General features: G+C 41.2%; 1 protein-coding gene across 1 annotated transcript in view; it reads right to left on the bottom strand.

Annotated features, from left to right (window-relative positions):
• STIM1 (stromal interaction molecule 1) overlaps positions 1 to 27,186 on the bottom strand; it is a 254,115-nt gene that overhangs the window by 28,872 nt on the left and 198,057 nt on the right. Inside the window, exons 4-5 of the mRNA XM_042780950.1 lie at positions 15,967 to 16,078; positions 12,228 to 12,343 (exon numbers count right to left, since the gene is read on the bottom strand). Coding sequence (XP_042636884.1) covers positions 12,228 to 12,343; positions 15,967 to 16,078 — 228 coding nt within the window. The remainder of the gene's footprint in view (positions 1 to 12,227; positions 12,344 to 15,966; positions 16,079 to 27,186) is intronic.

Genomic DNA, 27,186 nt, shown 5'->3' with positions numbered 1-27,186 from the left:
TCCCTGGCTTGTGGCAGGACACTACCAGCCTCTGCCTCCGTCTTCACATGGCCTTCTTCTCTATGTTTCCTTTGTGTATTCACATGGCCTTCTTAGAAGGACACCAGTCACTCGGTTTAGGGTCCACCTTAATTCTCTATGACCTCATCTCAACTTGATTACATCCGTAAAGACTCTCTTTCCGAATGAAGTCACATTCAGAGATACCGTCCGCGTGTGTGTGTGTGTGTGTGTGTGTATGTGTTAGGACTTCAACCTATTTTTTTGCAGGACACAATTCAACCTACAACAGGGAGCACAACATTAAGTGCACATGCAGGGCAAACACCAGCTCCAGAGGACAAGAAGAGTAAGCACAGCTGTCCTGCATAGGCCCCCCCAAGCTCAGCGCTCAGAATCCACCTGTACCATCTCGGCTTGTGATCAGAGCCAGGATCAGAGGTCATGAAGGTTTCATGAGAGCAGATGTGCAGACTAGGTGAGAGCTAACTCAAGGAGGCTGGCTGGGACCTGAGGAGCCACAGGGTGGCAGAATTCCCAGCCTGAATGCTGCAAATAGATTTTAGCAAAATAAGGTCAACTGTTAACACAATCAGGCCTGAGGCTAGGGAGATGGGAGTAAACAAATGAGATGCTGACATGTTAACAAAGTCAGGGGTATGGGTGAGAATTTTCAGGGTATCAGTTAGCACTGAGAAGCTGAGCCTCTAATGATTACCACCTTCTGGAATCCCCTCTCCCAATCTATTCTCTCCACCTTTCTACAGTTCACAATACCCTGGACCTCACGGCCCCAGTAGATTTGTATTCATCCTTCACTGCCAAGATATGTGCTAGGAATTTCTTTTGTCATTTACACAGCTTTCTGAGTCGATGGGGTTTAACCTGTAAGGGCTATTCCTATGTCCTCCTTCCTTCTAGTTATAACCCAACAAATGATCTAACTGCCTCAAGCATCCACAGGCACTCAGTAGGTAGCAGTTCTCCCAGCCTCCAGGGCAGATCAAATTCCTCACTCATCTCTCTTCTCTCCCATACCTCTGGAGAGGGCAAGCCTCCTCCTTCTGCCTAACTTGAAGCCTTTATCCACCTAGCATACACCTGGCATCTACTCCCTGCCAGATCTGCGTGCTGATGACAGGTGAACAAAATTATCTCTGCTCTCAAGGAGTTCCCAGTTTGATGAGTAACAGAAAACAGAATGTTACAGAGAAAGCAGGTGCAAAGAGTTGTGAGTCTCCAGAGGAGAAGAAGAAGGAAGAGTTGAGCACGTTGGGGAGAGGTTGGCATCCTATAGGCTGGCTTGAAGAATGAGTTGGAGCATAACAGAATGGAGAGAGAGGATAAGGATACAGCTGACCAAGATCAAAGCAAGCTTTGCCAGAGAGGCAGCCACTACTGCTCACTGGAGATGTTTCCCTGTTAGATGAACCACTGAAAAAGGAAAATAAGGCACAACATATCTTTTTGCCTTCATAACTGGCCCCTACCACAATAATTTTTCTGCAGGCCTCTCCCTGTACCTTTCTCAATAAACCCATTGACACTGAATCAATTCTGATTCTTAGTAACCCAACAAGACAGAGTAGAACTGCCACCACAGGAACCAAGGCTATAAATCTTGACAGAAGCAGACTGCCATATCTTTCTCCTATGAACCAACCGGGTTTGAACTGCCAATCTTTAGGTTAGCAGCCAAGCACTTCACCACTGTGCCACCAGGGCTCCTTACCCTTCACAATATTCCTGCTAAAAGTACAAAGGGCACCCTAACCCCTAGCACAGGAATGTGTCAAGCACACACTAAAAATAGTAACTACCATTTATTTAAAGGAAACTGGGGCACAAAGAACCTTAGGAATGTGGCTAGGCTCACAAAGTTACTGATTGGTAAAGTCTGTCTGCTTGCTTCCTCTAACAGAAGTAGTAGTAGTTGTTGGTGTTGTTGTTGTTATGTGCCATCGAGTAGGACCAGACTCACAGATACCCCTCCTTGTGTTTCCAAGGCGGTATCACTAGGGAAGTAGATCGCCCAACCTTCCTTCTGAGGAGTGGCTGGTGGGTTTGAACCACCAGCCTTCTGATAGCAGTCAAGTGCCTTAGGCACTACACTACCAGAGCTCCTAACAGAAGTAGGGGGTGGGATAACATGGTAGAAAAGAGCAGTGAAATATAAGTTAAAGAAAAATGGGTTTGAGTCATGGCTCTGCCACTTACAATCTGAGTGACCTCTAAAAACCCACTTCATCTCTTTGAGCCTCAATTTCTATGACAAATCATCTGCAGAAGAGAAAAAGAGGGCCCCTCAGGGAATGACATGCTGCCATAGTGAGACATCAGCTTGGATCTTTGTTGAGCACACCTAACACTTGACTAGTTATAGCTACTAGACGAACCTCAGATGCACAAGCTGGATGGAAGAGGCTGTTGAAGGCTATTCTGTGGCCACACAGGGAGGACTGGGCATGTCCTCCCCTGTCAGAAAATGGTCCTGGGGTGACCCTGTGCTGAGCTGTCTGATCACTCTTCCTAAGCTCTGTAGCTGCTGTGGACATGGCTCCTACTCACTCAGCAGACCTACTCACTGGCCAATGTACAACAAACATTTGAGATTTCTCAGGCCTCAGACCAATTGCAAGATGGCCATGGTTTGGAGTTGCAAGTGGCCTAGGTTCTCTGGGGTGTTTGTCTGCTGCATGCCTTATGGTAAGGACTGAGTAGCTATGTCCATCCAAAGTTCACAATTCATCCTGGGTTCAGAACACAGGCCAGAGCCAGCACACAGGCCAGAGCTATCACTCTAAGTCCTGGTTAGTGTTGGACAGAGAATAGCACTGGGATCTCGGTCCATGTTCAGAAGGGAAAACAAAGCCAAGAGAGCATAGGTACCCAGCAGGCACACCCCCAGCCTTGCAGGAGCCTCTTGGTAAAGAGCTTCCTAGTATTTTCCACAGACTTCAACTGGCAATTTTCAAATTTTTCCTTTAACTACCATCAGTGGAAAAAAAAAAAGAACAAAAAATTATATATATACATATATGCGTGTGTATATATATGTAAATTATATATACCTATAATTAAAAATTTGTGTGTGTATATATATATATGAGTTGGACCCGACTCATAGCAACTCTTCCTTGGGGTTGGAGTGCCTTAGGCACTATGCCACCACAGCTCCCATACATATACACACACACATATAAATACATGTATATATATGCATGTACACCCTCAGACTAGCTGCAGGCTTCCAAAATCTTAGCTCTCAGGGGTACACTCAGCTCCATCAGAATCTTTGAATAAGAAAGCTAGTAAGTACCTTAATGATCGAGCTCATTTTACAGATGAGAAAACCTAAGTCTAAGTTCAACTTACAAGAGTCACTTGATAAGGCAAGGGTCCAGCTCAAAATTCTAAAGTATATGATACAGACAGCAGAAGTTAACAGACCTTCTATCTTTCACACAAGATCCTTATTAAGCAAAGAGAATTTTTCCCAAATATCATGGAATGTCACACTGAAAGGGACCATAAGGATCCTTTAGCTCAAGCACCTCATCATACAAGTCAGAAAATGTGTCCTGAGAAAAGTGATCTACCCAAGGTCACATGGTGAGTGTGGTAATTATGAAGGAGACCAAGGTCTCCTGACCATCAATTCAGGGGTCTTTCCTAAACTTTATATAAAATTCTCTGAATGGAAATCCAGGAGGTTACAAAGAATCAAACTATATATCTTTACTATAATTATCATAGAGATGTAATTTTTGCTATTATAAACAATGCTACTCTGAACATCTGCATACAAGTCTTGTGTTTTCAGTTCTCTTGGATATATAACCAGGAGTGGAATTGCTGGGTCATATGGTAATTCTGTGTTTAACTTTTTGAGGAACTACCAGACTGTTTTCCAATGTGGCTGCACTATTTTACTTTCCCACAGGTGGTGTGTGAAAATTCCAGTTTCTAAACATTCTCACCAACATTTGTTATTATTTATCTTTTTTATTATGATCATCTGAGTGGGTGAGTGGCACAATGGTTAAGCGCTCGGCTGCCAACCAAAAAGTCAGCAGTTTGAACCCACCAGCTGCTCTGTGGGAGAAAACACCCGACGATTGTTCTTGTAAAGACTACAGCCTAGGAAACCCTATGGGGGGGGGGGGCACTTCTACTTTGTCCTATGGGGTCACTAAGAGTTGGAAACCACTCATTGGCACACAACAACAGTGGGTGTGAAGTAGTATTTTACTGTGGTTTTGATTTGTATTTCTCTAATAACTATTGATGCTGGTTATCTTTCCATGTGTTCATTAGCCATGTGTATATCTTCTTTGGAGAAACCTCTATTCAAATCCTTTGCCCACTTTTTAATTGGGTTATTTGTCTTTTTATTGTTGAGTTGTAAGAATTCTTGATATAGTCTAGATACTAGACTCTCACCAGATAAACGATTTGCAAAGCTTCTCCCATTCTATGGACTGTCTTTTGACTTGACAAGTCTCCTTCAAAGCACAAAATTTTGATGAAGTCCAATTTATCTACTTTTTCCTTTGTTTATGCTTTTGAGGTCAGCTCTAAGAAACCATATGCATAGCCTTTTATATTCCTAAGATATATTAGGGTTTTCCAAAGCCCCATATGGACATCTCCCGATTTTCCTTTTAGGTTTTTTGTCAGCTTATTGTTTGCTTCAACTGTTATCATTGCCTCAGGCAGTTCTGATGTTAAACAATTGCCACTGGCTGTTGTTGACAAATATCACCAGGTTGTTGGCAATGGGTGAGCTCTGAGTCAGGTCAGATAAAGACAAGTCTTGGTAGTGGGGTTTTCCAGGGAACTGCCAGACAGATCAAACAATGATTCTCTAAGAATGGGGTTTTGAAAGAGCTCCAACCCCATTCCAATTACTCCAGGAGCTGCTAGGCTGTTGGTTTTCATTATGATTGTGAGTTGCTGGTGTCAATGCTACCATGGGGCTAGAGAGAGGGGCATGGTGAGAATGGAATGGTGAGAGGGCAAGTTAAAATGTCACAAAGTTTGCTATTATTACCAAAATTCAGCCATTTGTTCTTGAATAAACAGTCCTCAAATTGTTCAACCCTTTGGTAAATTTCCAGAGTTTTAAAAATTTGACTTTGACTTTGCTTTACGTTGTGTCGGTGTTCTTGTTGAGCACAGAGGAGAGGATTTTGGAGATCCTTATTCTACCACCCCATATGAATCACTCTGAGCTTTACTTCTTAACAGAGAACTCTCAAGTCTTCCTCAAAATTCTTCCATTAAGCAGGCAAATAAGGACAACTGGCCCCAGGGCCACTAGCCCAGGTACCATGGTTTCTGGTTGAGGTATTACAGATGTCTAGCTGGGACACATTACAAGAAGTTCAAATGCCATAACAAGTATTGATATTGGTCCCAGGCCCTTCCTCCTCATCTTTATTTCTGTGTCAAAGACCTTGTTCATGACTATTCAAACAGAGGGGAGATTAGCTGGCTTTGGGGTCTCGTTGGCAGGGCTGCCCCCGAGCTCCAGACTCAATACGCTGAGCCCTTTGTCTTCCCTCTCTGAGTCAGCAAAAATCCCTGTGAAAGACAGAAAAGGTTCTTCTCTCACAGCTTAGACAAAGAAGTGAAGAGAATGAGGCAGGAATATGGGTTAGGCCACAACCCCCTCTGTGCCCTTTAGCTAACTGCAGGACCCTTCTGCCTTGCACAGTGCAGTCCCTCTTTGCTAGAACTCAGTCCATAGGCCCTGTGGTAGTTATGTTTGTGTGTCAACTAAGCTGGGCCTGGCTGAGTGGCTGGGCAGCTGGTAGTAGTTTTCCCCATGATGAGACTGGCGATCAACTCCATGGTGGAATTTACCACAAGCAGCTGAGTAGCTGCCTTTGGGATGTGGTCCGCTTCCTGTATATAAGGAGAAGCCTTGGGAATGGTCTCTAGCCTATGGCACGCTTGGACCCTGCACATAGCCATGTCGTTGCTCAGCAGCCTGCTATGCTCTGCCGACCTTGGGACTTACAACGGACTTAAGCTAATGGCCTGCCGTATGGTTTGGTAACATCGGGACTGTGCCTTTTTACTTGTCAACCTTGGGGCTTCTCAGCCTCAGCAGCCAGCAGCTGAGTGAAGAAACACCTCTAGCTCCAGTAGGCCAGGAGCAGGAGACAGAGCTGGATCCCAAGGTTGAGGGGCTTTCACCCAGCCCCTAGAGCCTGGCACCCTGAACTTGGACTTAAAGCCTCCAAATTGTAAGAATAAACTCCTGTTTGTTAAGGCCATCCCATTTGTGGTATATTTCTTGTCAGAGTGGCACTAGGTAACCAGAACAGGCCCTGACTCATGGCTAATCCTAGACAGCAAAAACACCTGACAATCCCACTCCTGCTTCTCTATATTATAAATAGCTTAAAAGGAAGTGGAAGAGCAGAGCTCCGGAAAGAACATAAGAGGAAATACTAGCATTGCAGTCAATGGGAAATGAATGGCACCACAGGACAGAGTTGTGGGCAGCGGGAAAACTATTCACTATCCATCTAGGCCCTGTTCCAGTGCCACTCTTGCTAGAAAACTTCCCTGAGTCTCATGCCCAGAGATAACTACTTCTTCTCACATCCTCTGCAATCATCATTTTTTGCACATGCTTTACCACATTCTGTTGTAGTTATCTATTTATAATTTGATCTCCTAAATGTTTCTCAAATCCCCTCCTTCTCCTCTCCATCCCTATAAGTCTTAAGTTAAACTCACCATATTTCTTCTGTACTGTTACCACCACCCCTCCCCCTCATTTCCTAACCACCTTCTTGCCTTTTGTTTTGTTTTGTTTTGTTTTCTTGCCTTTAGCCTCTCTCATTCCAGTACATCTTCCACAATGCAATCTGTATAATCTCTCCAAAACAGCAAACCAGATCATGTCACTCAGCTCTGTAAAATTCTCCATTGATACTGTTGAGTTGAATCGGACCTGACTCACAGCAACCCCTCCTTGGGAGGCAGTATCACTGCAGAAGTAGATTGCCCAACCTTCCTTCCAAGGAGTGACTGGTGGGTTTGAACCGCCGCCAGCCTTCTGGTTAGCAGTCAAGTGCCTTAGGCACTATGCTACCAGAGCTCCCAGACTACAAAAATAAAATCTCTCCTGCTTGCCTTCTTCAGGGAGCTCTGGTGGTGTAGTGCCTAAGGCATTTGACTGCTAACCAGAAGACTGGCGGTTCAAACCCACCAGCCACTCCTCAGAAGGAAGGTTGGGCAATCTACTTCGGTAGTGATATCACCTAGGAATCCCAAGAAGAGGTCGCCGTGAGTCGGATCCGACTCAACAGCAGTGGGTGGGTTACCTTCTTCAACATATCTTACATTTCATCCCCTAAGATATTTGCTCTTCCCCAAATACATCATGTTCTTTCATTCTTCCAAATTTTTGTACAAAATATTCCCTCTTTCTAGAGTGCTCTGCCAATTCTCTACCTGGTAAGATCCTGATCATCATTCAAAACTCTGTTTATATGTTCTCTCCTCAACGCATCCACATGATTGGGCTGAAATTATTTCTCCTCCTCTAGATTGAGAGCTCCATAAGAACAGGGACCATATGATTTAACTGTACATCCCCAGTATACAGCAAAAAGTAACCACAGTGCTCAGCAAAAAGTAAACAGTCAATAGATGTAGAATAAGTAAGTAAGTCAATGAGTGAATGAGAGAAGGAGGAGAATAAAATACTGGTTTTCAAGTTGGCTAATGTAGTCTAAAGAAGTTACTCCCTTTCCATTCAAGATCATATGATAAATTTATTGCATTGTTTTTCATGCCTCTTTATATCCATGTATTTTGTGTAGTGTCCTTTCACAGTGACTCTACCATATAACTTGCTTTTGCCACAGGACTTACTTGGCCAATCAATAGCAAATATGACACAACAGAGGCTTGAAAAGTATTTGCATGTTTCTGCAATAGTTAGGTCTTCTCTCTCATGTTCCTCACTATTGCACTGACAACATGTCAGGACTAGCCTGCTGGAGGAATGTGAGAAACACAGGGAGCAAGAACCCAGTCATTCCAGCTAATCAGCTGCCTAGACAACAAATAGCTAACTGCAGATGCATAAGTGAGCCCAGCCAAGATCAGCAAAACTGCTCTGTAGATCTGTAGACCTGTGAGCAATACTAAAAGGTTGCTGTTTAAAGCCTCTCAAGTTGGGGTATATTTTTACAAAGCACTATTGTGGCAATAGCTAACTGATACAGATCTTTATAAATAAGAAACCTACATTTTAAGTCACCTGAAACTTCCTTCTGTACCCAGAGTATATGTTCAACTCTCTCCTAGACCCTTCTTCTTGGATGTCCCTCAATTCTTTGAACTCAACATGTCTGAAATTGAACTTACTATCTTCTTTGTCCCTCCTATCAAACCTATCAAGATTGATTCATTCACTCAAGCCAAGAAAATGCTTCCTTCTTTGGGATACACCTTTAGCAAGCCCTCTCCTCCATTAAAGCCTTTATCAAACTGTACAGGTAGTACCTGACTTATGACAGGGACTGTGTTGGTTCTGACATAGTTGAATACTTCTATAAATATCTTTATAAATCCTATCTTTATATGTCTTTGGGGCTTGGCATGAGCATGATAACATCAGTAAATTACATGGTGCAACACTGTATGTAGCACATATTACTAAAAGTAAGATGCACCAAAAAAAAAACAAAAAACAAAAAACCCCACAACAGATGGTCATAAGTATGATTGGTCATAACTTGAATATGTCATAAGTTGGGGACTACCTGTATTGTAATTGTATGATTACATGTTCATCTGCCTAACTAGACTGCTAATTCCTTGAGGGAAGACACCGTGACTTATTCACCTTTCTATAACTGAGGTGGTACAGTGCCTAAGGCATTTGACTGCTAACTAGGAGGCTGGTGGTTCAAACCCACCAGCCACTCCTCAGAAGGAAGATTGAGCAATCTACTTCTGTAGAGATACCACTTTGGAAACCCAGAGAGGGGTTGCTATGTGTTGAATCGACTAGATGGCAGTGAGTTTGGTTTTTCAATAACCAGGGCTCCATTCAGCTGAACTGCAGACAGATGCATGATGTACTTTTGCTCTACCTCTCTCAGAAACAACACTTTCTTGCTGATTTCTGACTTCCCTTAGGTTAGATCATACCCAGCCCATAGTCTATATGAAATGGGCCTAAGAGAAAATATCTCTGTCTTGGCATCAACCTAACCTGATTCACTAGGGCCCTTCTTTTTTTTTTATTAGGATTTGGGTGAAGATTTACAGAGTAAATTCACTTTTCATACAGCAGTTCACATATACTTTGTCTCATGTCATTGACCAAAATTTACAATGCAGCAGCTCCCCTCCCACTTCCTCCCCATAGTTACCTCCTCCCAGTGTCCATCCCTTCATACTCTTCGAGAGGCCCATTGTCTGCCAACCCTGTATATGATCTTGGATACACTCTCCATTTAGACATACATAATTGTTTAGCTTGTTCACCCATCTATCCGTCCCTATACCCATGTTTGCTTTCATTAACAACTCAGTATTGTATTTACAAAGGGGTTCATATTTGTTGTTTGTACTGCCCATGTAACTCTCTCTGTCTTTCTCATCCTCAATGCTGCCATATTGGTCACTCACATTTGGTACATTGTCACTAGGGCCCTTCTTGCTGACTATGATCTCCTGGACCCAGTACCATGGATCCAGGACTCTAGTTCCTATGCTTCCCAGCCCAAGTTTATTTTCCAAGACTAGGATCCTTGCCTACTTTAACCTTCAGTTTCTAATGCACCTTCTCAGACATGGTAAGTCCTATTTTAATACAGAAAACCTAACAGTCTGATAATATCTCTTAGAAGACTAAGGGAGACTTTCAGGTAGCTAGGCCTTCCTTCCTGGGTGGTGATGGAGTAAGTCTTCTGAGTAAGTGCTCTTGCTGATGTGTATGAAGAGGGATATAAGCTGTTAACAGGGAGTTTAATGAGGCTACTTCTCATCTTTTAGCTCAGAATTCTCTTTCATAAAGCTTCCTGACCTTCAGTAGAAATACTCCTTGCTAGTACGTGCCCCTCACTGAAGCCTGGACAGACTTACATGATACCTATAATATTTACTATATTTATTGACCATTTAATGTATTTGTTGACACTCCTGTCTCCATTTAGGTGAACTCCTTGAAAGTATGGACCCTGCCATTCACACTGGCATACAGCAGATGCTCAATAAATATTAGTGAATGAACAAAAGGCCATAGCTCAGTATAGAAGGTGGGCCGTCACATAAAGGGTAGTCATTCATGTGTCATTCATTTCAAACCTACCAGTGAATTGTAAGCAAAATGTATCCTAGGAACAACAACCAGGAAAAAAAAAAAAAAAAGGCAGCAAAGGAAGGGGAAACTATCTTCTCTAATATTCTTCTGTTTCACACTTTCAAAAGGTATAGACCCAGCTGTAGTGAGATATCAGCTTGGGCACTTGCCAAGCCAAATGCACAAACAGGGAAATGTTGTACTGCCTTTGACCCTGCCTGCCAGCTGCTTCTCTGGACTGGTTCCTGGCTCCATAGTATTCTGCTACTGGCATCTTCAACTGATGCCAATAGCTCCCAAAGGGCAAAGGATAGGCACTGACAGTCTGTTGGTCAAGGTTAATTTTCTAAGAGATCTCACTAAGTTTGTTCCCCTGAGTTCACTTTTGTTGTTTGTTTGTTGTTATGTGCCGTTGAGTTGGACCCGACTCATAGCAACCCCTCCTTGAGTTTCTGAGACAATATCACTATGGAAGCAGATTGCCCAAACTTCCTTCCAAGGAGTGGCTGGTGGGTTTGAACCGTCAACTTTCCAGTTAGCAGTCAAGTGCCTTAGGTACTATACTAACAGTTCATTTAGAATAAGAAAAAGAGTAACAGGGTTGGCTGATCTACTTTGTAGATCTCCAGGATTGAACAACTTAATTTTCTCAGCTAGCCACAAGCTGAAGAGACCACCCTACCTTAAGCTTAATTATGTCTCTCCTGCTTCAGTCCAAGTCCACTTAGTCCTCTTGGTCATTCAATGACACAAAGAGGTTTACCAATCAGTTATACACTCTGTGTCTACACTGACAGTAGGGAACAGCTAAATGGCATTCAGCTCCTTATAGGTTACTCGCTATCTGTGGTAGTTAAGGTTGTTGTCAACTTGGCTGGGCCTTGTTCAGTGGCTAGGCACCTGGATGTAGTTATTCCCCATGGTGAGACTGGTAATCAGTTCCATGGTGTAATCTACTGGAGCAGCTGAGTAGCTGCTTAGGGATGTGGGCTGCTTCCAGTATATAAGAAGCAACTTTGAGGAAGGTCTCTAGCTTTTTGGCACACTTGAACTGTGAGTGTAGCCAAGTCTTCATTCAGTAGCCTGCTATACTCTGCCAATCTTGGGACTTCCAATGGAGTTGAATTAATGGCCTGCTGTGTGGTTTGGTAACATCAGGATTGTGCCTTTTTACTTCTCAACCTTGGATTTGTCAATCTCAGCAGCCAGCAGCTGCCTGAGTAAAGAAAGCTTCCAGCTTCAGTGGGCCTGGAGCCAGAGGTAGAGCTGAAGACCAAGGTCGAGGGGCTTTCACCCAGCCCTTAGAGCCCAGCACTTTGAACTTGGACTTCTAGCCTCCAAAACTGTAATAGAATAAACTGTTTGTTAAAGCCATCCCATTTGTGGTATATTCCTGTCAGAGTGGCACTAGGTAACCAAAACAATATCCTTGAACATATCTTTCACATCTTAGCCTTTATATTCTTACTCAGGTTGTTTCCTCCAACTAGACTGCCCTCTCCTGCCACCTTCATGGAATAAAGCCTTATCCCTCATTAAAAGCAGAAGTTACATGATACTTTTGTAGGATACCTTCTCTGTCCCTCCTCTGGGCCCCAGAAGCACTGTGTACCTCTCTAGAACAGTCATTTTATCCCTTTAGGGCAGAATATGATTCATCCAGGTCTCTCTACAGGGTCCAGCACAGCACTGGCACAAAGCAGATATCTCCCGAATGTTTTTAATAAAGGAGTGTTGATGTCTGTGTGGATTAAATACAAGCTTCCACATCTCAACACCAGTGGAAATAGTGGAAGCCTACTTTGCAGGTGGGCCTAGGAGACCCAGGACCTCAGCCCATCCTTGGGGTCCATGGCACAGCAGTAGCCCTTCTCTCCACAGGACTCACAGAGAGGAGGCCCAAAAAGCACTGTGTCCAGGGCCTTCAGCTGAAGCTTCTGCCGATGGCTCCGGTCTGTCATCTTCAGAACAGTCCCTGTCATGGTGGTATTGGTTACAGCTAGCCTGTTGAGGCAAAGAGTAGGGGGTTAGTTCTCTACCAGCCAAAGCAGGAAAGATCCCAGCAGGATTTCCACCTCCTCCAGGAATGCTCCCATGACTTCTAGCTCTTGGTGAGTGCTCCCCTATGCATTCTAGAACAAAGAGTCTGCCCCAGAGGATTTTAATGGGGAGTATGCAGGGACAAATTACCATAAATTTTCTCAGCATCTTTCCCCATGTCCACTATTTCCTGAGTAGCCTACCCTCTGAGGATTATCCACTGGTCACTATTCCTGCACCCAAATATAAATTTGCTGTTATGCCTCTCTTTCCAGGAACTATCTACTATCATTCCCTCTCCATACTCCCATCCCTAGTAAATTTATTCTTCTGTCCAACCCAGATCAAAACCTTATTATACCACTTTACCCAGTGATTCTAGAGAGCTATGAATTATCCTAATCCTAACCCACTGTACATTATATATAATCCTGCTGATGACAAAAATTTCATTAGTCTTATTGGCTTGCATTTGACTCAATGAAACACAATCTACTCCCAACAGATTACTGTAATTTTTTATGACCTTCAACTATACTGTCAATGATAACTCTAATAATAGAGAGACTGTAAACAAGAAAATGACCTGGGAAAAAACAGAATTTGTTTCTCTCCTGCTGAAACACAGTGAGTATAGGAGGAGAGGGTATAAGATACGAAAGGTTGAGAACCACTCATCTGGGTCCCATAAATGAGGACTTAATACTGTACTACCCTGTAAGGTTGGTGCCATATCTGATGGATAGCTCTGCTTCTCAGCTAGAGAAGATGCTTCTGGCATCCCAGTGTGTGATTTATACTCCTGCCTGCATATGCAGGAGAAATTACTTCCTTCTCTGGCTTTGGAAAGCAATCAAGCCCACCTATAAGAGTAAGACACTGAGATGGGAGTAAGGTGGATGTCAGGAGATCTAGCTTCTGGTCCAAGTTCTCCAAATGGCTCACTATCTAATGGCAAGCATCTCTGTCCCCTCCCCTGTGGTCTCAGTTTCCTTCTGTGCTCCACAGGGCTTTCAACAGCTGGTTTTTCAGAAGTAGATCACCAGGGCTATGGGTAGACTCAAACCTCCAACCTTTCAGTTAGCAGCCGAGGAAGTCAGCCATGTGTGCCACCCAGGGATGACTCCTTCTGTGTAAACTGAGGTGAAATCAGATGTCCTAAAAGGCTGAGAGCTCAGGGGCTCTTCTTCAGAGAATATCTGCCAAATGTACTGGACTTCATCTAGCTGATCAAAATAAACTTTGTCATCTTATCTACAGTCTACTTCTTCTCAAACAGACCTGTGAGCCAGAGGGCTATCTACATGTAAGCAATGAAGAAATGATAAAAGAGCTAATATTTACCAAGAAACTACAGCAATGGCACTGTTCTGACAATTTACATACAATACCTCACTTAATCGTCACAACAACCTTAACAGAACTCAGTTCTATTATTAGCTATGTTTTATAGATAAGAAAGCTGAGACTCAGAATTGTATAACTTGCCCAAAGTCACAGAGCAAGTAAATGTAATACCAGAAAACAAACTCAAATCTCCTAGACTCTTCCCATTATACCATGCTGCCTACTAAGTGATGGGCCTAGAACAATGCCCACTCTATGTAATGAAGGCTCTATGCCTCCTACTGTCACCAAGGTGCCATAGCTTGGTATCCTCTATACCTGTGCCCAGCCTGGTTGGGCCTGGGTTTGTCTTAGGTCTAATTGCAGCCACAAGAGAGCTAAGTGAAACCAAGATTTGAAAATTGACTTATCTTATACTGTGGAGTTTTAATCCAAGCCAGAGCCATTCTCCAAGATAGAATGGTCCAAAAATCCACAAGGCAACACCACTATTTCCATGAGTAGCTTAGCCTTTTGTAGTGAGAAAATAAATATAAATCCTAAAGCTTCATGTTCAATTGTCTATTCACTCATCTATCTAGACCATTAAGAAACATGGAGTTCTTCAAGGCAGGGATCAGGTCCAATGCATCTCTTTGTCCTCTGGGCCCAGCAGAGAGTATGGCAGATAATAGGTACTCAGCGAAGTTTTGTTAAATAGAACTAAACTTATATTGTGAGGAAGCCTATCCTCTCACACGGGGCAAGAAGAAGACACAGTGAAAAAAGCAAGACACTTAGAGCCAGGCAGACCTCGGTTCATATCCCAGCTCTGCCACTTACCAGCTTGGATAGATAATAAAGTATTTGTTGAACAAATTAACAAAGTTTGTTCACTCAAAAATTGAGTTAGTAATTCCTTCCTCCCAGAATTGCTATGAGAATCAACTGAAATAATAGGTAGGAAAGCACTCTAGAAAGGCATGTACAAACATTATTACTCTCTCCAGAGTAGGGAGAATCTGTGAAGAAGAGGCTGCAGGCAGCAGAGGAGGGAACAGCCAGCTCAGCTAGGCCTCGGCTAGCTCCATCTCTGTGATGGAGACTGCAATGTGTGGGCATTCCAACAGCTTCACTTTCCCCTTTCCCCTTTCCTGAAGCTCATAACCAGATGTACCTACATAATAAGATGACAGATCATACATAATCAGCACTTACCAGACAGTAAGCCCTTTGAGGGCAAGGACAGGTAGCCATCACCTTTATCCCCAGCACCCAGCACAAGTGCTGGGCACAGAGTAAGTACCCAGTAAATATTTGTTGGATGAACACACAAATGGATTAATGACTGGATGACAGATGTCACAACAAGTCCAAGCAGTACTCTATTCCCTCCCCACTCCCATTCCAAACCCTAGCATATTGTGACTGCAAAAGAGGCAAAGAGTTGTGGTTAAAAGCTGTTGCAGAAGTCATCCCAGAGAGGAAGCTAGGGTCAACATAATTAGCCACCACCCCTGCACCATTTTTGTTCTAGTAGATGGACTACATAAGGATAATCCAAGGGAGGCTAAAAGGGTCCCAAGGCTCCCAAGGGTCCCAAGTAATAAAAGCAGAAGCTGCTGGGAACAGAACAAGAAAGCAGAAATACCACAGGCTTTGAAGTCTACCCAGATCTAGGTTTGCCCCTAACTAGCCATTTGACCTAAGAAAAGTTACGAGTTTCATCATCTACAGAATGAGGATAGTAATAATACCTACCTTGCAGAACTGATGCAAAAATTAAATGAGATACTGTATATAAAATATTGAGTAGAGTGCCTGGCATGTACTAGGCACTCAATAAATGACATCTCTTCAGGTACTATAGTGCCTAAGGCACTTGACTGCTAACCAGAAGGCTGGCGGTTCAAATCCACCAGCCACTCCTCGAAAGGAAGGTTGAGCAATCTACTTCCGTAGTGATACTGCCTCGGAAACCCAAGGAGGGGTCACTATGAGTCAGGTCTGACTCGACAGCACATAATAACAACAGTATTGCTCCTAAGACTGATAAAAATAAATATTAAATAAGAGAATGGATGCAAAGTGTCCCTCATGTGCTATAATAAGCACACAGAAGATGTGAGAAGAGGAGAGGTCTGTAGATTCTGCCCTGAAAAGTGTGGGACCTCACTTAACTGGACAGAGCATCCGAAAGCAGGCCTACCCCAGTCCATTCTCTGCATGCACAAGTGAAAGAAACCCAGTACCCTCCTGACCTTGGCATGGCATGGCCCCCAAGCTGCAGCTTCCGGAAGGTCTCCTCATACTGAGGCAGCTCCACATACGTAATCAACCACTGCACCACCTCTTCCACGGTCCAGTTATACACTGTGGGGAGAGACAAGCAAAGTCATGACTCCAGAATGCCAAGCACTGCTTGTACTTTTCATAACAGTCATATTGACTTTGACATTTACCACGTTTATGTGTCTGGCAGCTCTTCCTCTCATGAAACCCTAAGCGTGAAAAGAGTGCATACCGTATGCATCTATTTATATGAAACTCAAGAAAGGATAAATCTATCAAAAAGATCACTTTTTGAAAGAAAAGCAGTTTTTGACAAGAGCCAGGAGTGGGGGCTGTAAATGGTTCAGGAAGGAACACAAAAAACCTTTTGGAATAATGGAAATGTTCTATATCTTGAATGTGGGGGCGGTTACACAGGTGATATATTTGTCAAAATTCATCAAACTGTACATTTTTAATAGATGCACTTTATCATATGTAAATTATACCTCAAAATTTGATTTCAAAATATATTTTTAAAAAAACTCTAAGAGTAACTAGGGTTGAGACTCTTCCTTCTTTCCTTCCATCCATCCATCTATCCATATATCCTTCTACCCATCCATCATTTGACGAACATTCACAAAAAGCCCACTCAGTCCCAAGCCCTCAGGAAGTTAGTTCCCAGTTCAGTGGAAGAGGTCAGAAACTAACAGCATCAGTGGAACATGGACTCTGGCTGATAAACAAATGTTCATAGAGCACAAAACAGAAAAGGAGTAACTGGCTGGAGGTTCAGGGACAGCTTCGGAGAAGATGATGAATTACAACATAAAGGATTAGTAGAACCTTATCTGACATAAAAAAGGAGCTCTAGTGGCACAGAGGTGAAAGCTGCTAACCAAAAGCTTGGCAGTTACTATGAGTCAGAATTGACTCGATGGAAGTGGGTTTAGTTTGGTTTTGGTTTTTATATTTTACAAATTGCTTCCATACACATTTTCTTACTTAATATAGTTTATAAATGAGTAAAATAGCTATGAAGCTATTAAGCTACTTGGTTATAGCTGTAAGGCTAAAAAGTATTGCATATAACACAAAATTTCAATCTTCAGAATGGAGGTCTTCCCTCTTCCCCTTGAATATTGATCTTCTGGAACATATTCTATAGAAAAAGAAAGATAGCAAAGTGTATCAAAGTATACTGAGGGAATGGAAAAGACAGAGTGCTCAGACATTCTGACTCTTGCCCCTGTGATTTAAAAAAAAAAAAAAACCCAGCTGTGGTGGTGCCAACTCCACCTCATAGTGACCCCATGTGTGTCAGAATGGAACTGCTCCTTTCAGAAGCAGATTGCCAGTTCTTTCTTCCAAGGCACCTCTGGGCAGATTCCAACTTCCAACCTTTTAGTTAACAGCTGAGTACATTAACCGTTTATACCATCCAACAAAATGTGAAATTTGATGCGTCTAGAACATAGAATAAGTGGAAAATAGTGACAGAAGAAAGTTGAAGCCATGTCATAAAGGGCTTTGACTGCCATGCTATTTGTATTTTTCCAGGCTGGTGGGCCTGACTCAGGTTGCTCTGGTCACTTAAGTCAGGTCCCACCCGTTCACATGTGGCTATTTAAATTTAAATTAAATTAATTAAAAAATTCAGTTCTCTAATCACACTAGCCACACTTCAAATGCCCAATAATTACATATGACTAGCAGTTACTATATTGAACAGCACAAATTAATAAAACATTTCCATCATCACAGAAAGTTCTATTGGATAGCACTGGTCGAGACAGTTTACTACACAAATGTTTCAGTTTTGTACACTTATTTTGAAGATAATCTAGAGATAAAAAATAAAACTATAGTCTGGATCATCTAAGTATATAAGTGTCCATGTTACATTTGTGCTTATAATTGTGTTAATGTAGCCATTATAATAGTGGAAGATCATTTTCCTAGAGTTTTATGCCGTAATGTGCTTCAAATTGACAATATATCTTAAATTTATTGTTTTAATATAAAAGACCACATTGATGCTTTCACAGAAAAAATATTTGCATAATTAATTCAAATTTTTAAGACAAATGTTACCCACCAAAAGATATAAACCACCAAGAACTGTTCCAATTGGTACATCACCAATTAGAGTGCCATAACATCACATGATCACCTATTATGCCACAGTGGATGTGGGTCATTTTTAACATCATCTGCTCACCCTTTCGGTGACAACAGTATCCTGGATTTGTATTAGAGGAACCACTCTATCCTTGCTCTCAGCCAATATGGGGTAAAGCTAAATTTGTTCCTAGGAATAAAGCATGGAACCCAAGCTAAGCCAATCAGTACATTCCATTTTCCTGCCCATGGTGCTTGGTTCAAAATCCAAGTCAAGGCCAAAGAAACTGAATTCTAGGATTTTTGTTTTGTTTTGTTTTACCTATAGAGTATAGGATGAGCTTACACTTCCATTATACTGGTATCTGGGATGAAATTATCCTGAATTATAACATAATAACAATAATAATAGAAGTCATCACTTACATAACATTCACTATATGACAGATACTCTTCTAAGCACCTCAAATATATTAACTCATTAAATCCTCACAACCACTCTGTGAAGCAGGTAGCCCATTTTATCCTCATCTTGCAGATAAAGAAACTGAGGCACAGAAAGCTTATACAACTTTCTAACTCACCAAGGTAGGAACTGGTAAAACCATGATTTGGACCCATCTGCTTCCATATCCCATTCCCTAAGCCATTATGTTATATTTTGCCCCCCTGATGCTGCTGGAAGCCTTCATGCAGAGGCAAAGTCAAGACAAGGAATGGATCCAGATAACATCATGTGAGCCCTGTGTCAGGCCACGCAACAGGCAGCCCTACTCATAGATATTTCAGTTTTGTGCAACAAATATATTTCCCTTTTTGCTTATGTACAACTGAGGGGATTTTCTGTAACAAGAGGAGTTAATCCTAACTGAGATAGTCCCTAAGCAATCATTCACAGCATGGCAAACCACACATCACTATACCTGGAACACCAGCTAAATTTTTCCTCAATATGATGATGCTGTAGAGTTTTTTTTTTAATGGATAATCACAAAAAGAATCCCTTTAAAGCAATTTTGATATCTGTGTGGTGTATACACACATAGATAATAAGTTTATCTCCATACGCTTTATCAAGAATCAATTATAAAGGAAGAGAAGTAGACCTGATACACAATAAATGTGTTCGAGCAAAGTGAAGGTCAAATGACATAATATATTATACAATTCAAATTTTACAGTAGCTTGTATAGAGAAAAAGGGTGGGCAGACTGAGTAATCAGATGGCACCCAGTAGCACAGGCATCCTGAATTTGAAAGAGTCCGGGAACAATTTAGCTTCAGCAAAAATATATCAATTTATTGGATTTAAAAGTTTGTTTTTATTTAATATACAAAGCTGTTTTTGTTTACATTTATATAAAATTGTATATAGTGACTTAAATCTCATGTTATATTTAAATTTTTTTACATTTAAATAACATTAAATATCAAATAACATTAAAGTAAAAATAATTTAAGTCAGCATTGCAAATCCAAGATAAATTATTTCCCTTAAAAGGAATTTGTACATTCCTCAAGTTTGAGAACTAGCAGGAAGCCAAAAAACTTTTGAAGCAGAATGATATGGTGATACTTGTCCCCCTCCTCTCTTAATATCCATTATCTTTGCCAAAAACTGTGTTTTTTCAGAATGTTTGATTTCTCATTAACCATCAATAAACATTTATGTCATGGACCATATCCTCTTCGTTTTTCCTAACTTCACTGTTCCTAATACAGGTTTAAACACAGTGACATTAGTAAGAATTTACTCAAAGAAAAACTACCTTGATTAAGGAGTTCCAGAATTGTTCTGATTGTAGACTTACAAACAACAACAAAAAACTTCCTTAGGAAAATATACAGCTCATTTGGATGATATGCTTATAAGAAACCAGAGAGAAATTAATCTACAAATGAAACATTCAAATCTTGGGTTTTGGAAAAGAAGGGATAATGAAGTTGAGGTTACAGAAGTGTCAGAAAAGTAGAATGCATTAACCATTATTACTGAAAATGAATATATATCCTCACACCTTACAAATGTGATCATTTACCATAATCTGAAGCATCAGATAATGAAGGCATAGGAGAGTCACACACAGATATGAGGCAGACAGACAAGTGCTAGCCTGTAAAATGCCAAGAACAACTCCAGCTACTGCAGCCAAGAGAGCACAGCCTCATCCAGCACAAAGGAGCCTTTCTCCTTGGTGTGTTGAGTAGAAAGAAGGCTGCTTTTTTGTTGCTAATAAGGCCTGAAGCCAGTGGTGCTTTTGTCTATTGGGAGGGTTCCTTGGTACAAACCGAGCATAGACCCCTGGCATTCAGGAACTCCTCAGCCAACACCCTACACACTACAGTGGAGGCAGGCAGGAGTCACTCTACAGGATTTCTCAAGCTCTACATCTCTGACATTCCAGACAGAATAATTATTGGTTGTGTGTGTATAATGGTTTCCTGTACATTGTAGGATGATTAACAGCATCCCTGGCCTCTACCCATTAGATGCCAGTAGCATGTTCTCAGTTGCAACAACCAAAAAAATATCTCCAGATGTTACCAACTGTCAACTGGGGGCAAAATATCAACCCCAGTTGAGAACCACTGCTCTAGACACTACATTAAGTGAGGCAGAGGACTATCAAAGGTGCCACTACACTCCAATGAGGCTAGACTCTGGACCACCCCAATACTGCTAAGCTGTAGAGAAGAAAGGATAAAGGATAAACCTCAAGATGGTTTTTTGAGCTCTATACTATGGTCTTGTTACAGAGGCAGACGATGTACCTAACCATTTTAAGGTTTGCCAGCATGGTGTCTACTACCCAGCGTCACTAAGGTTGAACAAAGTAAGCCAGAAGAAGCAGTTGCACCCTCCTCTGATAGCAATCCTGTGCCCCAGCCGGAAGATGTCATTCAACAGTCAACTATCGGCCCTTTTCCCTAAGTTCAAGGACCTAAAAGTTAAAAGTCATGTTCTGCTTTCTCATTCCAAAAAAGAAAATGGGAAGAATCCTTGGGTCAAAATGAGGGAAAAGCAAACAGCAAGTTCAAAGAGCCATCACTGTCAGAGAAAGGCTACAGAATTTGGCAAAAAGAGCTGAGTAAAGATGCAAACTCCAGATGACTCACATGCCTAAATCCCAGGAAGACATGCAATTGAGAGACAATCTTCTAAAGTCGTAAGTTTCTCATCCCCTGAGCTTTGCTTGTCCATGTGGCCTTTAACCAAATCAAAGACCACATCTCTCAGCAAAATGAAGAACAATGCTACACTGAATTAGAGATGGACAATCTCTGGAGTTTTACACAACAAATGGTCCCCCACAAGGGAGATGTACTAGGGGACAAACTTTATAGATTCCAAACCTTTTAAATGAAAAAAACAACTGTAAAACAAAATTTGAGCACAGGTTGCCAATATATGTACATCTACTTACTTACTTACTTAGATAAGATTCATGAATTCGCATTAACTAAATTATAAAACATAAAATTATAATCTATAAATTATAAAAATATATACAAACATATATTTCTCTTATACAGAGAAATAAAGAATGAGATAAAAATAAATACACTATAGATCCAAGCTCTAATAATTTTTTTTTCCTGGCATGACCATTGCCTTGTCTGTGCCCTGCTAGAGTACGTATACTCCAACTGCAGACCACTGGACTCACAGTAAAACTCATCACAGTAACAGGTGACCTAAACTTCATAACTTTGCCCTGGAGGCTGCCATTGCTGCCATTGCCCTAACTTAGCAGCCCTCACCTAGAACCAGGCAGTATCTTACACTATTCTCTTACTCTTCCTAGAGCATTCCTCTCAGGCTTCTAGGTCTTGGCTATTATCTCTGCCAGAAAAGCTCTTTTTCCTCATCTTGTCCTGCTAAACACCAACTAATCCTTAAAACCCAGGTCTACTTCTTTATTTGTTGAAACTCTTTTGGATCAATTTCAGAACCTCTCCTCTAAAATTCTCAGAAGTACTAGCTTTCCCTTCTCTGCTTAGTAGTTTCTTTATACAGATTTCTTTTCTAACATGTATCTTATATGGTTATTATTTAGTCACATATCTGTCTTTTCTCCATCAGGCTATAAGCACCTTGGTGGTAAGGACCATGTATCCCCCAATGTCTAACACAGGGCTAGATCAGTCCAAGTCTTCTATAAAGTTTATTGAATGAAAAAATGAATGGATGAACAAATAATGGCAATCTGTGGGTCCTGAATCACCTGTTGCACATGCCTTCAGGATTTATGTTATATTTTCTCCCCTAACAGTATCACTTGCCCCCATAAACTCCCTATGGAGGTAAAGTGGGGAGGCATAAAAAATTTTTAAATTTTATTATCTTATGCATACCAGGCAATGAACCCTAGAAATTAATGTTCTGGTAGCTTCTGAGATAATACACATAGATCCTGAACTCCATACTGTGCTTTGTAGACAGAATGAACCTTTTCCTTTTGAGAAAGATTTTACTAAAAAATGAGTAAAACCTCCTGTTTTATTCTGAAATAACCAAAATAAATAAATAAAGTTATCCAGGACTGCCAAAACCTTGAACATTTTGGAAGATTGGTTTTACTGTAGAACATAATACAAAAAGCACTAGATTTAAGCTGGAAGGAAGATCGTGGCTCTATCCTATCTGTCATGGACCAGCTTGTAAATCACCTGACCATTTTAAACCTCAACTTCCCCTTCTGTAAAACATTCACCTTGCCATTTAACAAACATTTATTTTGAACTTATTACATTCCAAGCACTGGGAATAGAGTAGTGATCAAGACAGAAATCTCTACTTCCACGTAGCTTTTGTTGTGGCTATTTTCAGGTGCTGTCAAGTCATCTTTGACTTCTAGTGACCCCATGTGACAGCGCAGAACTGCCCCATAGAGTTTGCGAGGCTGTAATTTCTATGGCAGATCACTAGGCCTGTCTCCCGTCGAGCCACAGAGTTCAAACTGCCAACGTTTGGTCAGTAGCCAAGCATTTAACCATTGGCACCACAAGGGCTCCTTCCCCACGTAGCTTAGAATCCAGCAATGTTTACTTCTCAGAGTTATTGAATTAACTAAATGAGTTTATTTGTTTGAGAGTGCTTAGGGTTTATTACAAATTCAGTAGTAATCGTCTCTTCATATATGTATTCATTTGATAAAGACTAGATATTAAAGACTTGTCAGAATCTGAATGCACAGAGATGCAGACCCACCAGAGGAAAGAAACATGAGCAAAAACTCAGAAGTGTAAAGTGAGGTGCGTGCCCAGAGAATACTGATTCGAGTTTGTCTCAAGTCCAAGAGTTATGTACAGAGACTAGAAGAATGAGGTACTGCTAAAACCAAAGATAAAGGACCTAGAAAGCAGTTGGTGTCAAATTCCAAAATCATTTTACTCATTGGAAAAGAAAACATTTATTGAGCCCCTACTACTTATCAGGCACTGCGAAGGAGCTACGGATACAACATCACGCAAAATACAGTCACATATCTGTGTTGCTTATATTCTGACGGAGGGGCACAAAATAAAACAATATAAATAAATAATTATATGTGTATTGATAAGTACAATGAAGGAAAATAAAGCAGGGTAAAAGGATAAAAAATAATGCTATTTTAACCCACATCATGGGTTGTGACTCAGTAATAAAAAGGAATGCAACATAAACCTTAAACTAAAGATATCCTCTGAAGTCTTCTTAAAACCAAACAATAGTTTAGCTTAACTAGTAAAGAATGTCTGCCTTAAGCACTGCGTTAAGGTCTACCTATATGGCATCCAACTGACAACTACAACTTGAAAGATTAGACAGGAAACTTAGGGGGCAGTGAGTAATGGAAGAAGAATAATTCAGAAAAGGAGAGTGAGAATGGTTGTACAACTTGAAGAATGTAATCAATGTCACTGAATCATACACGTAGAAATTGTTAAAGTGGTGTATGTTCTGCTTTGTATATTCTCAACAACAACAAGGAGCTTTGGTGGCATAGGCACTTGACTGCTAACCAGAAGCCTGGCGGTTCAAACCCACCAGCCACTCCTCAGAAGGAAGGTTGGGCAATCTATTTCCATAGTGATACCACCTTGGAAACCCAAGGAGGGGTTGCCATGAGTCGGGTCTGACTCGGTGGCACATAAGAACAACAAGACCAGATTAGGGAAAGGCCTCTCTGACGAGGTGACATTTGAGCAGAAAATGAAATGAAGGTGTGACCCATGTAGATACTTAGGGGAAGAGCATTCTACACCAGGGGAACAGCAAATATCACTCCCTAGTACTTGAGTTATAGCAACAGTCCCCAGGGAGATGCCTTAGTCAACCTTTTCTCTTGCCAGGGAAAGAATAACCACTAAGAAACGGGCTCCCACCACAACCATGTATAGTGTTGACAATGTTTCTACAAGTGTATTTGTATGCTCTGTAAGAATTTCCAGGTATATAGTAGAGCTGACAAGGGACAAGGTTGTAGTCACTTCTTGGCCACAGCCAGCTACCCAAAGGTAGCAAGTAGTTGGACCTGTGGGCTTGGGACCATGATCACAGGGGACATAAAGTTCGATTGGCATAGCATACTACACAAAAACATTGTTCCACATCCTACTTTGGTGAGTAGTGATAGGGATCTTAAAAGCTTGCAAGCAGCCATTTAGATGCAATGACGACTCTCTCCTCATCCAGAGCAAAGAAGAATTAAGGAAACCAAAGACTCTTGGAAATAATTAGTCCAAGGGACTGATACACCATGCGATCCTCAGCCTATATGACTATAAGACCAAAAGAACTAGATGGTTCCCGGCTACTAATGTCAAGCACTCAGAGAGGGATCTATGTAGGAGATACTGGATAGAGTGAGAACAATGTGGAACAAAACTCATAATCATTAAAAAAAGGTGGGGGGCCAGGTTTCCTGGTCTGATAGAGCCTGGTGAAACCCCTGATACTATGGCCCCTAGCTGCCATTAGAATTTAACCCATTTTTAACCCACTCCTGTGGCTTCCAGCCAAACAAAAGATAGGCATGTGAGATGAACATTTACATTAGGTAGATACACTCTTTGGAGAGATCAATCATAGGAGAATAGAAGGGCTGTGTATACACAGGGAGATAGCTCAGGGGGCAGGAGTGCATGGGAGGGAAGGACACAGAGAAGAAGTACCTCTGGGGAGGAAGTGGGAAGAGAGCTGTTGCATTGTGGGAAACTGCAATCAATGTCATGAGACAATATGTGTATGAACTGCTATATGGAAAATGAATTTGCTCTGTAAACTTTCACCCAAATCACAATAAAAATTTAAAAAAAGAGAAAGAAATGGGCTCCCAAATCAGTATCCCTTTCCTTTAAAGGACTGGTAGTGCCTAAGGATGAAACCCTCACCTACCTTTGTGGTTTCAAACCCACATTTCAAAAGACCTATGTCTGGTATTGCCTCTCCTTCATATAACTGTCTGTCAATTAGTTGATCACTCAAGCAGCCACTAGGTCAATACAGTGGTTAAGAATGTGGGCTTTGGAATCAGGTGCCTTAATGTGAATACAGAATTTGCCTCTTACTATGTAGGACTGTATGCAAGTTACTTAACCCTTCTGTGCCTTATTTTTGTCACTTATAAAATGGTAAGAAACAGAGCACTCATAAGTTCGTAGTGAAATATGGGAAGCTCCTAGCATATGGTAAATGCTGTAAAGTAGTAAGAGAATCTAGGCTCCGGAATGCCAAATGAACCAAATTACTAATATAAGATCACACAATGGCAGAATCACGGCCAAACTTTTGACTTCTGCATACCTATGCTGAGCCAGGCCCTGTGCTAAGTGTTAGGATATAGAATCATATAGGATTATGTGCTCAAAAAGTCTGTTGGAATACTCAACAATAAGAAAACAAATAACCCAAGTTTTTAAAATGGACAAAAATTTTGAACAGATGCTCCACCAAAGAAGAGCTATGGATAGTAACTCAGCACATGAAAAGATGGCTAAATTATTAGTCATTAAGCAAATGTAAAATAAAAGACAATGAGATATCACTACACTACTAAACCAAAAAAAAAAAAACAACAACAACAAAGTAACTGCCATCAAGTTCCAATTCATAACAACCCCTCCTTGGGTTTCTAAGGCAGTATCTCTATGGAAGTAGATTGCTCAATCTTCCTTCTGAGCAGTGGCTGATGGGTTTGAACTGCCAGCCTTCTGGTTAGCAGTCAAATGCCTTAGGTACTATGCTACCAGAGCTCCCACTATTAGAATTAAAATTAAAAAGACTGACCACACCAAGTCTTGGCAAGGATGTGGAGAAACTGAAAATCTCATACAGTGCCCTGGTGGGAATGTGAAACAGTTCAACTTCTTTGAAAAACTTTGACAGTTTCTTAAAAAGTGAAACATACACCTACTTACCAAATGACCTTGTCATTTCACCCCTTTATCCAAGAGAAAAGGAAATATGTGACTATATAAAAATGTGTACATAAATGTTCATAACAGTTTTATTGGTAACAGCCAAGCCTGGAAACAGCTCTAATGTCTACCAACAGGTGAATGCATAAATAAACTGTGGTGTGCCTACACAATGGAATACTACTCAGCAATAAGAAGAAATGAATTATTAATACATGCAACAACAGAAATGAATCTCAAAATAATTATGCTGAAAGAAGCCAGATATTTTTTAAAAAAGAGTTCATGTTATATGATTGCATTTATATAAAACTCTAGAAAATGCAAACTAATCTATAACAGAAAACAGAACAGTGATTGCCTAGGCCAGGGATGAAGGTATGGAGGACAGCTGGAGGAAGGGATTACAAAGACACATGAGAAAACTTTTAAGGGTGACGGATATATCCATTATCTTGATTGTGGGGATATTTTCATAGGTACATATATATGCCAAAATACTTTAATATTTACTGTGTATTGTAGGTCAAATATAACTCAACAAAGTTCTTTTAAAAAATGATGATGCCCAAAATCCATTAAATGGGGAAGAGAATGTTTGTCTAATAAATGGTGCTGACGAAACTGGAGATCCATTTGCAGGAAAATGAAACAAGATCTGTACCTCACACCATACACAAAAA

This window comes from Orycteropus afer, unplaced genomic scaffold (assembly GCF_000298275.1).
Source record: "Orycteropus afer afer isolate SDZICR_OR568_19922 unplaced genomic scaffold, OryAfe1.0 scaffold00074, whole genome shotgun sequence".
NCBI classification, from domain to species: Eukaryota; Metazoa; Chordata; class Mammalia; order Tubulidentata; family Orycteropodidae; genus Orycteropus; species Orycteropus afer.
Note: the sequence above shows the minus strand (reverse complement) of the source record. Positions and strands in the feature narration are given on the sequence as shown.